General features: G+C 53.5%; 1 protein-coding gene across 8 annotated transcripts in view; it reads left to right on the forward strand.

The window, feature by feature from the left end:
- Positions 1-14,773, forward strand: part of DCTN1 (dynactin subunit 1) — a 260,744-nt gene that overhangs the window by 192,869 nt on the left and 53,102 nt on the right. For all 8 annotated transcript variants that reach the window (XM_083165769.1, XM_083166198.1, XM_083166948.1 and 5 more), the window contains 9 exons: positions 62-178; positions 257-409; positions 2,138-2,298; positions 5,586-5,754; positions 5,996-6,064; positions 8,203-8,265; positions 8,553-8,702; positions 8,823-8,984; positions 9,082-9,213. In XM_083165769.1, the coding sequence (XP_083021895.1) occupies positions 62-178; positions 257-409; positions 2,138-2,298; positions 5,586-5,754; positions 5,996-6,064; positions 8,203-8,265; positions 8,553-8,702; positions 8,823-8,984; positions 9,082-9,213 (1,176 nt within the window). The remainder of the gene's footprint in view (positions 1-61; positions 179-256; positions 410-2,137; positions 2,299-5,585; positions 5,755-5,995; positions 6,065-8,202; positions 8,266-8,552; positions 8,703-8,822; positions 8,985-9,081; positions 9,214-14,773) is intronic.

Consider the following 14,773-nt stretch of genomic DNA (forward strand, 5'->3'; position numbering starts at 1 on the left):
GCCCACTCATACAACGTTGTGTCTATGTAAGGGACTCTCACTGTAGTATTGTCTGTTGTAGGAAATGAACCGAGAGCTCCGGAACCAGCAGGAGGCCACGGTGGAGAAAGAGCAGCAGCCGTCACCAGAGATCTTTGACTTCAAGATCAAGTTTGCTGAAACGAAGGCCCATGCGAAGGTAATAATGACTGCAGGAGGCGCGTGGCGGTGGTGCCCCTATTACTGCGCTAATCACCAACGCCTCATCTCCTTTCAGGCCATCGAGATGGAGCTGCGTAAGATGGAGGTGACCCAAGCCAATCGCCATGTGTCCTTGCTGACCTCCTTCATGCCTGACAGCTTCCTGCGTCACGGGGGAGACCACGACTGCATCCTGGTGCTACTGCTCATCCCCAGACTCATCTGCAAGGTCAGACATTGTAGTAGTGGGGTCTCCTGCCAAAGCATGGTAGCCTGGGGACTGTGTGCTGCTCTGTCTGTTACTCTGGGATTCTGATGGGAGCCAGGGCTGTCCTTGCCACTCACCCACTCTCGTACTCTAGTGATCTATGTGTACCACGTGCTCATTACAGCAATCGCTTGGCTGATGTGACGGGAGAGCACACTGGCCTTTCTATACTCGGGCCATGAGATTACTATACCAGTAACATGATTGCAGTTCATGAAACATTCAGCAGGGGGCACGTGGGAGCGTTCCTGCCAGAATAAAGGATGACTGTATGATTGTATTTATTAACAGTTTCTTATATAGCGCACACAGATTCCGCAGCGCTTTACAGAGCATAGTTATGAGCAAACACACATAACAAATTACAGCACAAGACAGTTTAGGACAAGTACATGGTTAATACGGATAGTTGCATCAGGGGACAGGACACTGAAACAATCATCAGGGTGGTAGAGGTTTATATATTCTAAGAAAGGCACATGAGGAGAGAGGGCCCTGCCTGTGAGAGCTTACATTCTAAAGGGGAGGGTTAGACAGACAGGGGTAACACGAAGGTGGAGAGGTGAGCATAAACAGGTTAGGATGAGAGATGGTCAGGTTTTATGCAGGAGGGTGGGAAGAGGTCAGCTTAGTGTTTAATATTTTAAGTCTAAAATAGCGCTGGGTCATCCAGGAGTAGACAGCAGAGAGACAGTTGGAGATATGAGTTAGGATGGAAGGAGAGCGATCAGGAAACGAGGGGTAGATTTTAGTATTTTCGGCATAGTGGATGTCGAGTGAGCAAATAAGTTCACCCAGAGAGGACATGTAGAGATAGAGAAGAGGGCCAAGAATAAAATAATCAGGGACACCTACTCTCAATGGAACAGCAAGAGAGGTAAAGTCATTAGAGGTACAGCTGGGCATTTTCAAAACTGACAGTGCAAGTACAAGCATAAAGAGTGATATTCAAAAAGTTTTAGCAGATGGAGAAATGGTGATATCACAGCTGAATAGGCAGATTAAGCAGCCAGGAGTAGTATGATGTGAGAATGAAGTGAGCTCACTCAGAGCAGTCTCTTGGTTTTCTGGGTTGCTGGTGTTTTCTGAGTCACTTTGATATGAAGATGTTAAGTTGTTTGGCAGTTTCTGTCCAGAATAAGTCCAAGCTTTAATCTATGTAACTGTTTTCGCCCTACTTAAAAATCTTCCTACTTTAAAATCTGACAAACTAACAATAGTCAGCCAGGCTGGGGTCAGCCTGGTGTTCACAATATATACTAAAAGCTGTTTCTAAGTTAATTGATTGAGACCCCGCCCAGCCAGAGAATGTAGCTGCCTAACTGGCATTTCTGCTGAAAAAATAATGTCCCTTTAGTAACTGGAAAAATCTCCAAAAATCATCACGATTACAAACTCGTATACTATTACATTCCTGGTAGAAGGTGGAGGATGGCAGGCATGAGGCCCAGCTGGCCCCTCCCCCTTACTAATTCCACCAATTGCCTGAATGGGGATAAACTACATGATGGTGGAATATGCTCTGTGGGAGGGGTCCTGCCGCGGGTCACCTTGTGGGAGGGTCACCTCTGCGTCCAGCACCATGTCCCACTTATCACAAACAGATCTGGGGCATGCTGGGATCTCTGGGCACTGGGGCATGCTGGGATTGTGGCTGGTCTCCTTACACTAATAGTGTGTGTCGGACAGGCGGAGCTGATCAGCAAGCAGGCGCAGGAGAAGTTTGAGCTGTCTGAGGCCAGCGAGGAGAAGAACGGCATGAGAGGGGCAGTGGGAGAGCAGATGAGCTTCGCAGGAGGTCTGGTGTACTCGCTCAGCCTCCTGCAGACAACTCTGCACAAATATGAGCAGTAAGTGACCACACGCATGTCTGGTGTATGTGATTATGTTATAGGCACCGCTGTGAGGACTGGAATAGCTCCGTACTGTATGTCTTACAGAACCTTTATCACCTGCGTTATCTCCCAGCAATACCAGTAATGGGGACCAGTGTGGGGAGTGGTCCCCCAGCTCCCAGCAATACCAGTAATGGGGATCAGGGTGAGGAGAGGTCCCCCAGCTCCCAGCAATACCAGTAATGGGGACCAGTGTGGGGAGAGGTCCCTCCGGCTCCCAGCATTACCAGTAATGGGGACCAGTGTGGGGAGAGGTCCCTCCGGCTCCCAGCATTACCAGTAATGGGGACCAGTGTGGGGAGAGGTCCCTCCGGCTCCCAGCATTACCAGTAATGGGGACCAGTGTGGGGAGAGGTCCCTCCGGCTCCCAGCATTACCCGTAATGGGGACCAGTGTGGGGAGAGGTCCCTCCGGCTCCCAGCATTACCAGTAATGGGGACCAGTGTGGGGAGAGGTCCCTCCGGCTCCCAGCAGTACCAGTGATGGGGACCAGTGTGGGGATTGGTCCCCCAGCTCCCAGCAATACCAGTAATGGGGATCAGGGTGAGGAGAGGTCCCCCAGCTCCCAGCATTACCAGTAATGGGGACCAGTGTGGGGAGAGGTCCCTCCGACTCCCAGCATTACCAGTAATGGGGACCAGTGTGGGGAGAGGTCCCTCCGGCTCCCAGCATTACCAGTAATGGGGACCAGTGTGGGGAGAGGTCCCTCCGGCTCCCAGCATTACCAGTAATGGGGACCAGTGTGGGGAGAGGTCCCTCCGGCTCCCAGCATTACCAGTAATGGGGACCAGTGTGGGCAGAGGTCCCTCCGGCTCCCAGCATTACCAGTAATGGGGACCAGTGTGGGGAGAGGTCCCTCCGGCTCCCAGCAGTACCAGTAATGGGGACCAGTGTGGGGATAGGTCCCTCCGGCTCCCAGCAGTACCAGTAATGGGGACCAGTGTGGGGATAGGTCCCTCCGGCTCCCAGCAGTACCAGTAATGGGGACCAGTGTGGGGAGAGGTCCCTCCGGCTCCCAGCATTACCAGTAATGGGGACCAGTGTGGGGAGAGGTCCCTCCGGCTCCCAGCAATACCAGTAATGGGGACCAGTGTGGGGAGAGGTCCCTCCGGCTCCCAGCAATACCAGTAATGGGGACCAGTGTGGGGAGAGGTCCCTCCGGCTCCCAGCAATACCAGTAATGGGGACCAGTGTGGGGAGAGGTCCCTCCGGCTCCCAGCAATACCAGTAATGGGAACCAGTGAGGGGAGAGGTCCCTCCGGCTCCCAGCATTACCAGTAATGGGAACCAGTGAGGGGAGAGGTCCCTCCGGCTCCCAGCATTACCAGTAATGGGAACCAGTGAGGGGAGAGGTCCCTCCGGCTCCCAGCATTACCAGTAATGGGGACCAGTGTGGGGAGAGGTCCCTCCGGCTCCCAGCATTACCAGTAATGGGAACCAGTGAGGGGAGAGGTCCCTCCGGCTCCCAGCATTACCAGTAATGGGGACCAGTGTGGGGAGAGGTCCCTCCGGCTCCCAGCAGTACCAGTAATGGGGACCAGTGTGGGGATAGGTCCCCCAGCTCCCAGCAATACCAGTAATGGGGATCAGGGTGGGGAGAGGTCCCCCCCAGCTCCCAGCACTACCAGTAATGGGGATCGGGGTGAGGAGAGGTTCCCCCTGCACTACAAGTAATGGGGATCGGGGTGAGGAGAGGTTCCCCCTGCACTACAAGTAATGGGGATCGGGGTGAGGAGAGGTTCCCCCTGCACTACAAGTAATGGGGATCAGGGTGAGGAGAGGTTCCCCCAGCACTACCAGTAATGGGGATCAGGATGAGGAGAGGTTCCCCCAGCACTACCAGTAACGGGGATCAGGGTGAGGAGAGGTTCCCCCGGGTCCTAGCGCTACCAGTAATGGGGATCAGGGTGTAGGGAGAGGTTCCCCCAGCACTACCAGTAATGGGGATCAGGGTGAGGAGAGGTTCTCCCGGCTCCTAGCACTAACAGTAATGGGTACTAGTGTGGGGAGAGGTTCCCCCAGCACTACCAGTAATGGGGACTAGTGTGGGGAGAGGTTCCCCCAGCACTACCAGTAATGGGGACTAGTGTGTGGGGAGAGGTTCCCACAGCAATACCAGTAATGGTGATCAGGGTGAGGAGAGGTTCCCACAGCAATACCAGTAATGGGGATCAGGGTTGGGAGAGGTTCCCCCAGCACTACCAGTAACGGGGATCAGGGTGAGGAGATGTTCCCCTGGCACCTAGCACTATCAGTAATGGGGACTTGTGTGAGGAGATGTACCCCCAGCACTACCAGTAATTGGGTTCAGGGTGAGGGGAGGTTCCTCCAGCGATTACCAGTAATGGGGATTAGTATGGGGACAGGGGCCCTGGCTCCCAGCGATACCAGTAATGGGGATCAGGGAGGGGAGAAGTTCCATCGGCTCCTAGCACTATCAGTAATGGGGACTAGTGTGGGGAGAGGTTCCCCCAGCACTACCAGTAATGGTAATCAGGGTGAGGAGATGTTCCCCTGGCACCTAGCACTATCAGTAATGGGGACTAGTGTGGGGAGAGGTTCCCCCAGCACTACCAGTAATGGGGATCAGGGTGGGGAGAGGTTCCCCCTGCAATACCAGTAATTGGGTTCAGGGTGAGGGGAGGTTCCTCCAGCGATTACCAGTAATGAGGATTAGTATGGGGACAGGGTCCCTGGCTCCCAGCGATACCAGTAATGGGGACCAGCGTGGGGAGAAGTTCTTGGCCCTCTGCATTATCAGTAATGGGGTTTAGGGTATGGGAAGAGGTTCCCCAGGTCACAGTGTAATGGGTGTATAGAGATGTATGGCTGCTCGCTCAGTGACTTATCTCCTGCTTGTGATACAGGGCTCTCAGTAAGTGCAGCGTGGAAGTGTAACGGGTGTATAGAGATGGGGTGTATAGAGATGGGGTGTATAGAGATGGGGTGTATAGAGATGTATGGCTGCTCGCTCAGTGACTTATCTCCTGCTTGTGATACAGGGCTCTCAGTAAGTGCAGCGTGGAAGTGTAACGGGTGTATAGAGATGGGGTGTATAGAGATGGGGTGTATAGAGATGTATGGCTGCTCGCTCAGTGACTTATCTCCTGCTTGTGATACAGGGCTCTCAGTAAGTGCAGCGTGGAAGTGTAACGGGTGTATAGAGATGGGGTGTATAGAGATGGGGTGTATAGAGATGTATGGCTGCTCGCTCAGTGACTTATCTCCTGCTTGTGATACAGGGCTCTCAGTAAGTGCAGCGTGGACGTGTACAAGAAGGTTGGGATGTTATACCCAGAGATGAGCGTACATGAACGTTCGCTAGACTTCCTTATAGAGTTACTGCACAAAGACCAGCTGGATGAGACTGTGAATGTGGAACCTCTCACCAAGGCCATCAAGTATTATCAGGTACTGGGGGCAGACGAGTTGGGCCAAGTGGTTCTTCTATGTTACTAGTTGTTACCCAATACTACCAGCCTATTGTATGGTTAGTTCACCACCTATAATGAGCCCTATGCATGTGAGGTTGTAGTTCTCCTTTCAGGACATCGTATAATCGGGTGATTTAGTCTCCCTTATCCACTAAGCATTGCACAGTTATTGTATGGTGTGATGGACCAGCATTCTTTGTATCTCCTCTTATTGTTAGCACCTGTACAGCATCCACCTGGCTGACCAGCCTGAGGACTGCACAATGCAGCTTTTCGACCACATCAAGGTGAGTGCTTTCTCCTGTCCTGTAGACTAAGAACCGTACTGAACAAGGAGGGGACTGGGGGGGAGATGCTATGGGTGTGACTGGGACAGTACTGCACAGTTATGGGGAAGACGCCTGTACCTCGTAATGTGATGCTATGGGAGTGACTGGGACAGTATTTCACGCTGATGGTGAAACACCTGGGCCTACTGTTGTGATGGGTGTGACTGGACAGTACTGCACAGTGACTGGGTAGACTCCTGTACCTAGTAATGTGGTGCTATGGGTGTGACTGGGACAGTACTGCACAGTTAGGGGAAGATGCCTGTACCTCGTAATGTGGTGCTATGGGAGTGACTGGGACAGTATTTTACGCTGATGGGGAGACACCTGGGCCTACTGTTGTGATGGGTGTGACTGGACAGTACTGCACAGTGACTGGGTAGACTCCTGTACCTAGTAAGGTGGTGCTATGGATGTGACTGGTACAGTACTGCACGGTGATGTTGGAGATGTCTGGGCCTAGTAATGTGATGCTATGGGTGTGACTGGGACAGTACTGCACGGTGATGGGGGAGATGTCTGGGCCTAGTAATGTGATGCTATGGGTGTGACTGGGACAGTACTGCACAGTGATGTGGGAGACGTCTGGGCCTAGTAATGTGATGCTATGGGTGTGACTGGGACATTAATGGGGGAGACGTCTGGGCCTAGTAATTTGATGCTATGGGTGTGATTGGGACAGTACTGCACGGTGATGGGGGAGACGTCTGGCCCTACTAGTGTGATACTATGGATGTGACTGGGACAGTACTGCACGGTGATGGGGGGAGACGCCTGGTAATGTGATGCTATGGGTGTGATTGGGACAGTACTGCACGGTGATGGGGGAGACGTCTGGCCCTACTAGTGTGATACGGTACTCTTTACCTAGCACGGCGGCCATCGCATGCACTAAATAACGGGTGCGACGCGATGGCCGCGATGCCCGCGATGTCCCATAGGGAACAATGTTAAAAGTGTCAATGGATGCGATTTTAGTGTTCAATTCCTCAATGCCCGCGATTTTTCCATAGGAAACAATGTTAAATGGGCCACAGAGCCCAAATAGTCCCCCTGAAGTCTGAAATGGCCCCCACAATTGTTAACGCCACCCCACGATCAACGTGAACCCGAAGCGTGGCGAGCGCAGCGTGCCCCGCGAGGGGACGCGGATACCTTCACAGGTAAACGCGTCCCTTCGCGGGCTTCACAGGTGTCCGCGTCCCCTCGCTGGGCTCGCTGCGCTCGCAACGCTTCGGGCACGGTGGCTCGCTGCGCTCGCCACACATTCTATTCTCAACTCCACGTTGACGTGGATAGTGGGGGTATGAAAAGGTCGGAGGACGCGTACCGCCGCCCCTCGCGGGCTCGCTGCGCTCGCCACGCTTCGGGTTCACGTTGATCGTGGGGTGGCGTTAACAATTGTGGGGGCCATTTCAGACTTCAGGGGGACTATTAGGGCTCTGTGGCCCATTTAACATTGTTTCCTATGGACAAATCGCGGGCATTGAGGCATTGAACACAAAAATCGCGTCCATTGACACTTTTAACATTGATCCCTATGGGAAATCGCGGGCATCGCGTCGCACCCGTTTTTTTAATGCATGCGATGGCCGCGATTTTTTACCCCCGATGACCGCGATGCCAATCGCGGGCGCCGTGCTAGGTAAAGAGTACCTGTGATACTATGGATGTGACTGGGACCGTAATGGGGGAGACGTCTGGGCCTAGTAATGTGATGCTATGGGTGTGATTGGGACAGTACTGCACGGTGATAGGGGAGACGTCTGAGTCTACTAGTGTGATGCTATTGGTGTGACTGTGACCGTAATGCACGGTGATGGGGGAGATGTCTGGCCCTAGTAATGTGACGCTATGGATGTGACTGGGACAGTAATGGGGGAGACACCTGGGCCTAGTAATGTGATACTATGGATGTGACTGGGACAGTACTGCACGGTGATGGGGAGACGTCTGGGCCTAGTAATGTGACGCTATGGATGTGACTAGCACCATATGACCTTAAGCGTTTATCGTACAGCGCACGTGTGCTGATGTATGTATGTGCTTGTGTGCAGTCTCTACCAGCTCTCCGTAACACTGTCTTCTCTCCTCAGTTTACACAGAGCGCCCTGGACTGTATGGGAGTGGAAGTGAGCAGATTGCGCGCGTTCCTACATGTGAGTCATTATGCGGCATTATGTGTCAGGACACGTGTGACCTACTGCCTCATGGCAGCCCGTACCTACCAGTGGGCACAGATGTGTTGTGTTATTTCTGCATCTGCCATATATTATACCCACACTGTGTGATGCTGGTACCATGAATTCTTCGTTGGCAGAATATTCCGGCCGTGTCCTTCCCTATTTGTTGCGTTTTCCCCTCTTTCCTGGCAGGTAAGCACTACTGCCGGGTGCCTTGCTGCCCCCCGGACTGGGTCTCACATGTTCTTGCATTTCCCCTTCAGCTTGGGCAGGAGGCCTCGGACTTGGTCATCCTACTGAAAGACCTTGACACCTCATGCAGTGACATCCGCCAGTTCTGCAAGAAGATCAGACGTCGTATGCCTGGCACAGAGGCAGCTGGGATTCCCGCAGCCCTCAGCTTTGGCCCGCAGGTGAGAACCTCAGGTGTAGATAGCCAGTGGCAAGCTGTGGTTGTGTATTGGAATAAGAGACAGGGTTCTGTGGAAATGTCACCAGCATTAGTGACCTGTGGCTTTTACCACCACATCCAGGTTTCCGAGATGCTGTTGGATTGCCGTAAGCACCTGAGGTGGGTGGTGGCGGTCTTCCAGGAGGTGGCGGCTGCTGGTGCCCAGATGATTGCTCCTCTTGGGGAAAACGAAGGTCTGCAGGCTCTAAAACTGGAGGACGTGGCTTTCAAGGCCACTGAGCAGGTGATGGGAAGACTAAGTGTGTGACCCTGTAGTATGTCCTGGCAGCTACTGCCGCTCCTGGGCACAGCCAGTAATAGTCTTTCTGCCTGCTTTGTAGATCTATGGCACACAGGGCATCAATCCCTACGAGTGCCTCCGACAGTCCTGCGCCATCCTGATTGCCACCATGAACAAGATGGCCACAGCCATGCAGGAAGGGGAGTATGATGCTGAGAAGCCTCCCAGCAAGGTGAGTGTGCCCTCAGTGGGGGTTAGGGTGTAACATAGATATAGGATGTATTTCTGGGATAATGTTCTGTGATGCGGCACGCCATCCTCAGGCCTCGCTCTCTTACCCTCCAGTTCCCCCTCCCAGTAAGGTGAGTGTGCCCTCCGTGGGGGTTAGGGTGTAACATAGATATAGGACGTATTGCTGGGATAATGTTCTGTGATGCGGCACGCCATCCTCAGGCCTCGCTCTCTCTTACCCTCCAGTTCCCGCCTCCCAGTAAGGTGAGTGTGCCCTCCGTGGGGGTTAGGGTGTAACATAGATATAGGGCGTATTACTGGGATAATGTTCTGTGATGCGGCACGCCATCCTCAGGCCTCGCTCTCTTATCCTCCAGTTCCCCCTCCCAGTAAGGTGAGTGTGCCCTCGGTGGGGGTTAGGGTGTAACATAGATATAGGACGTATTGCTGGGATAATGTTCTGTGATGCGGCACGCCATCCTCAGGCCTCGCTCTCTTATCCTTCAGTTCTCCCTCCCAGTAAGGTGAGTGTGCCCTCCGTGGGGGTTAGGGTGTAACATGGATATAGGACGTATTGCTGGGATAATGTTCTGTGATGCGGCACGCCGTCCTCAGGCCTCGCTCTCTTACCCTCCAGTTCCCCCTCCCAGTAAGGTGAGTGTGCCCTCCGTGGGGGTTAGGGTGTAACATAGATATAGGACGTATTGCTGGGATAATGTTCTGTAATGCGGCACACCATCCTCAGGCCTCGCTCTCTTACCCTCCAGTTCCCCCTCCCAGTAAGGTGAGTGTGCCCTCCGTGGGGGTTAGGGTGTAACCTAGATATAGGACGTATTGCTGGGATAATGTTCTGTGATGTGGCACGCCATCCTCAGGCCTCGCTTTCTTACCCTCCAGTTCCCCCTCCCAGTAAGGTGAGTGTGCCCTCCGTGGGGGTTAGGGTGTAACATAGATATAGGACGTATTGCTGGGATAATGTTCTGTGATGCGGCACGCCATCCTCAGGCCTCGCTCTCTTACCCTCCAGTTCCCGCCTCCCAGTAAGGTGAGTGTGCCCTCCGTGGGGGTTAGGGTGTAACATAGATATAGGACGTATTGCTGGGATAATGTTCTGTGATGCGGCACACCATCCTCAGGCCTCGCTCTTACCCTCCAGTTCCCCCTCCCTCCCAGTAAGGTGAGTGTGCCCTCCGTGGGAGTTAGGGTGTAACATAGATATAGGACGTATTGCTGGGATAATGTTCTGTGATGCGGCACGCCATACTCAGGCCTTGCTCTCTTGCCCTCCAGTTCCCGCCTCCCAGTAAGGTGAGTGTGCCCTCGGTGGGGGTTAGGGTGTAACATAGATATAGGACGTATTGCTGGGATAATGTTCTGTAATGCGGCACGCCATCCTCAGGCCTCGCTCTCTTACCCTCCAGTTCCACCTCCCAGTAAGGTGAGTGTGCCCTCAGTGGGGGTTAGGGTGTAACATAGATATAGGACGTATTGCTGGGATAATGTTCTGTGATGCGGCACGCCATCCTCAGGCCTTGCTCTCTTACCCTCCAGTTCCCCCTCCCAGTAAGGTGAGTGTGCCCTTGGTGGGGGTTAGGGTGTAACATAGATATAGGACGTATTGCTGGGATAATGTTCTGTGATGCGGCACACCATCCTCAGGCCTCGCTCTCTTACCCTCCAGTTCCTGCCTCCCAGTAAGGTGAGTGTGCCCTCGGTGGGGGTTAGGGTGTAACATGGATATAGGACGTATTACTGGGATAATGTTCTGTGATGCGGCACGCCATCCTCAGGCCTCGCTCTCTTATCCTCCAGTTCCCCCTCCCAGTAAGGTGAGTGTGCCCTCTGTGGGGGTTAGGGTGTAACATGGATATAGGACGTATTACTGGGATAATGTTCTGTAATGCGGCACGCCATCCTCAGGCCTCGCTCTCTTACCCTCCAGTTCCCGCCTCCCAGTAAGGTGAGTGTGCCCTCCGTGGGGGTTAGGGTGTAACATAGATATAGGACGTATTGCTGGGATAATGTTCTGTGATGCGGCACGCCATCCTCAGGCCTTGCTCTCTTACCCTCCAGTTCCCCCTCCCAGTAAGGTGAGTGTACCCTTGGTGGGGGTTAGGGTGTAACATAGATATAGGACGTATTGCTGGGATAATGTTCTGTGATGCGGCACGCCATCCTCAGGCCTCGCTCTCTTACCCTCCAGTTCCCGCCTCCCAGTAAGGTGAGTGTGCCCTCCGTGGGGGTTAGGGTGTAACATAGATATAGGACGTATTGCTGGGATAATGTTCTGTGATGCGGCACGCCATCCTCAGGCCTTGCTCTCTTACCCTCCAGTTCCCCCTCCCAGTAAGGTGAGTGTACCCTTGGTGGGGGTTAGGGTGTAACATAGATATAGGACGTATTGCTGGGATAATGTTCTGTGATGCGGCACGCCATCCTCAGGCCTCGCTCTCTTATTCACCAGTTCCCGCCTCCCAGTAAGGTGAGTGTGCCCTCCTTGGGAGTTAGGGTGTAACATAGATATAGGACGTATTGCTGGGATAATGATATGTAATGCGGCACGCCATCCTCAGGCCTCGCCCTCTCTTACCCTCCAGTTCCCACCTCCCAGTAAGGTGAGTGTGCCCTCAGTGGGGGTTAGGGTGTAACATAGATATAGGACGTATTGCTGGGATAATATGTAATGCGGCACGCCATCCTCAGGCCTCGCTCTCTCTTACCCTCCAGTTCCCCCTCCCAGTAAGGTGAGTGTGCCCTCCGTGGGGGTTAGGGTGTAACATAGATATAGGACGTATTGCTGGGATAATGTTCTGTGATGCGGCACGCCATCCTCAGGCCTCGCTCTCTTACCCTCCAGTTCCCCCTCCCAGTAAGGTGAGTGTGCCCTCCGTGGGGGTTAGGGTGTAACATAGATATAGGACGTATTGCTGGGATAATATGTAATGCGGCACGCCATCCTCAGGCCTCGCTCTCTCTTACCCTCCAGTTCCCCCTCCCAGTAAGGTGAGTGTGCCCTCCGTGGGGGTTAGGGTGTAACATAGATATAGGACGTATTTCTGGGATAATGTTCTGTGATGCGGCACGCCATCCTCAGGCCTCGCTCTCTTACCCTCCAGTTCCTGCCTCCCAGTAAGGTGAGTGTGCCCTCAGTGGGGGTTAGGGTGTAACATAGATATAGGACGTATTGCTGGGATAATGATATGTAATGCGGCACGCCATCCTCAGGCCTCGCTCTCTCTTATCCTCCAGTTCCTGCCTCCCAGTAAGGTGAGTGTGCCCTCAGTGGGAGTTAGGGTGTAACATAGATATAGGACGTATTGCTGGGATAATGTTCTGTGATGCGGCACGCCATCCTCAGGCCTCGCTCTCTTACCCTCCAGTTCCCCCTCCCAGTAAGGTGAGTGTGCCCTCGGTGGGGGTTAGGGTGTAACATAGATATAGGACGTATTGCTGGGATAATGTTCTGTGATGCGGCACGCCATCCTCAGGCCTCGCTCTCTTACCCTCCAGTTCCCCCTCCCAGTAAGGTGTGTGCCCTCCGTGGGGGTTAGGGTGTAACATAGATATAGGACGTGTTGCTGGGATAATGTTCTGTGATGCGGCACGCCATCCTCAGGCCTCGCTCTCTTACCCTCCAGTTCCTGCCTCCCAGTAAGGTGTGTGCCCTCCGTGGGGGTTAGGGTGTAACATAGATATAGGACGTGTTGCTGGGATAATGATATGTAATGCGGCATGCCATCCTCAGGCCTCGCTCTCTCTTACCCTCCAGTTCCCCCCCTCCCAGTAAGGTGAGTGTGCCCTCCGTGGGGGTTAGGGTGTAACATAGATATAGGACGTATTGGTGGGATAATGATATGTAATGCGGCACGCCATCCTCAGGCCTCGCTCTCTTACCCTCCAGTTCCTGCCTCCCAGTAAGGTGAGTGTGCCCTCCGTGGGGGTTAGGGTGTAACATAGATATAGGACGTATTGCTGGGATAATGTTCTGTGATGCGGCACGCCATCCTCAGGCCTCGCTCTCTTATCCTCCAGTTCCTGCCTCCCAGTAAGGTGAGTGTGCCCTCAGTGGGGGTTAGGGTGTAACATAGATATAGGATGTATTTCTGGGATAATGTTCTGTGATGCGGCACGCCATCCTCAGGCCTCGCTCTCTTACCCTCCAGTTCCCCCTTCCCAGTAAGGTGAGTGTGTCCTCAGTGGAGGTTAGGGTGTAACATAGATATAGGACGTATTGCTGGGATAATGTTCTGTAATGCGGCACACCATCCTCAGGCCTCGCTCTCTTACCCTCCAGTTCCCCCTTCCCAGTAAGGTGAGTGTGTCCTCAGTGGAGGTTAGGGTGTAACATAGATATAGGACTTATTGCTGGGATAATGTTCTGTGATGCGGCACGCCATCCTCAGGCCTTGCTCTCTTATCCTCCAGTTCCTGCCTCCCAGTAAGGTGAGTGTGTCCTCAGTGGAGGTTAGGGTGTAACATAGATATAGGACGTATTGCTGGGATAATGTTCTGTGATGCGGCACGCCATCCTCAGGCCTCGCTCTCTTACCCTCCAGTTCCCCCTCCCAGTAAGGTGAGTGTGTCCTCAGTGGGGGTTAGGGTGTAACATAGATATAGGACGTATTACTGGGATAATGTTCTGTGATGCGGCACGCCATCCTCAGGCCTCGCTCTCTTACCCTCCAGTTCCTGCCTCCCAGTAAGGTGAGTGTGTCCTCAGTGGGGGTTAGGGTGTAACATAGATATAGGACGTATTGCTGGGATAATGTTCTGTGATGCGGCACGCCATCCTCAGGCCTCGCTCTCTCTTACCCTCCAGTTCCTGCCTCCCAGTAAGGTGAGTGTGCCCTCCGTGGGGGTTAGGGTGTAACATGGATATAGGACGTATTGCTGGGATAATGTTCTGTGATGCGGCACGCCATCCTCAGGCCTCGCTCTCTTATCCTCCAGTTCCTGCCTCCCAGTAAGGTGAGTGTGTCCTCAGTGGGGGTTAGGGTGTAACATAGATATAGGACGTATTGGTGGGATAATGTTCTGTGATGCGGCACGCCATACTCAGGCCTCGCTCTCTCTTACCCTCCAGTTCCTGCCTCCCAGTAAGGTGAGTGTGCCCTCCGTGGGGGTTAGGGTGTAACATAGATATAGGACGTATTGCTGGGATAATGTTCTGTGATGCGGCACGCCATCCTCAGGCCTCGCTCTCTTACCCTCCAGTTCCCCCTCCCAGTAAGGTGAGTGTGCCCTCCGTGGGAGTTAGGGTGTAACATAGATATAGGACGTATTGCTGGGATAATGTTCTGTAATGCGGCACACCATACTCAGGCCTCGCTCTTACCCTCCAGTTCCCCCTCCCAGTAAGGTGAGTGTGCCCTCCGTGGGGGTTAGGGTGTAACATAGCTTTAGGACGTATTGCTGGGATAATGTTCTGTGATGCGGCACGCCATCCTCAGGCCTCGCTCTCTCTTATCCTCCAGTTCCTGCCTCCCAGTAAGGTGAGTGTGCCCTCGGTGGGGGTTAGGGTGTAACATAGATATAGGACGTATTGCTGGGATAATGATATG

The sequence above is a fragment of the Crinia signifera genome, chromosome 1 (genome assembly GCF_055691185.1).
Source record: "Crinia signifera chromosome 1, ASM5569118v1, whole genome shotgun sequence".
Taxonomy (NCBI): domain Eukaryota; kingdom Metazoa; phylum Chordata; class Amphibia; order Anura; family Myobatrachidae; genus Crinia; species Crinia signifera.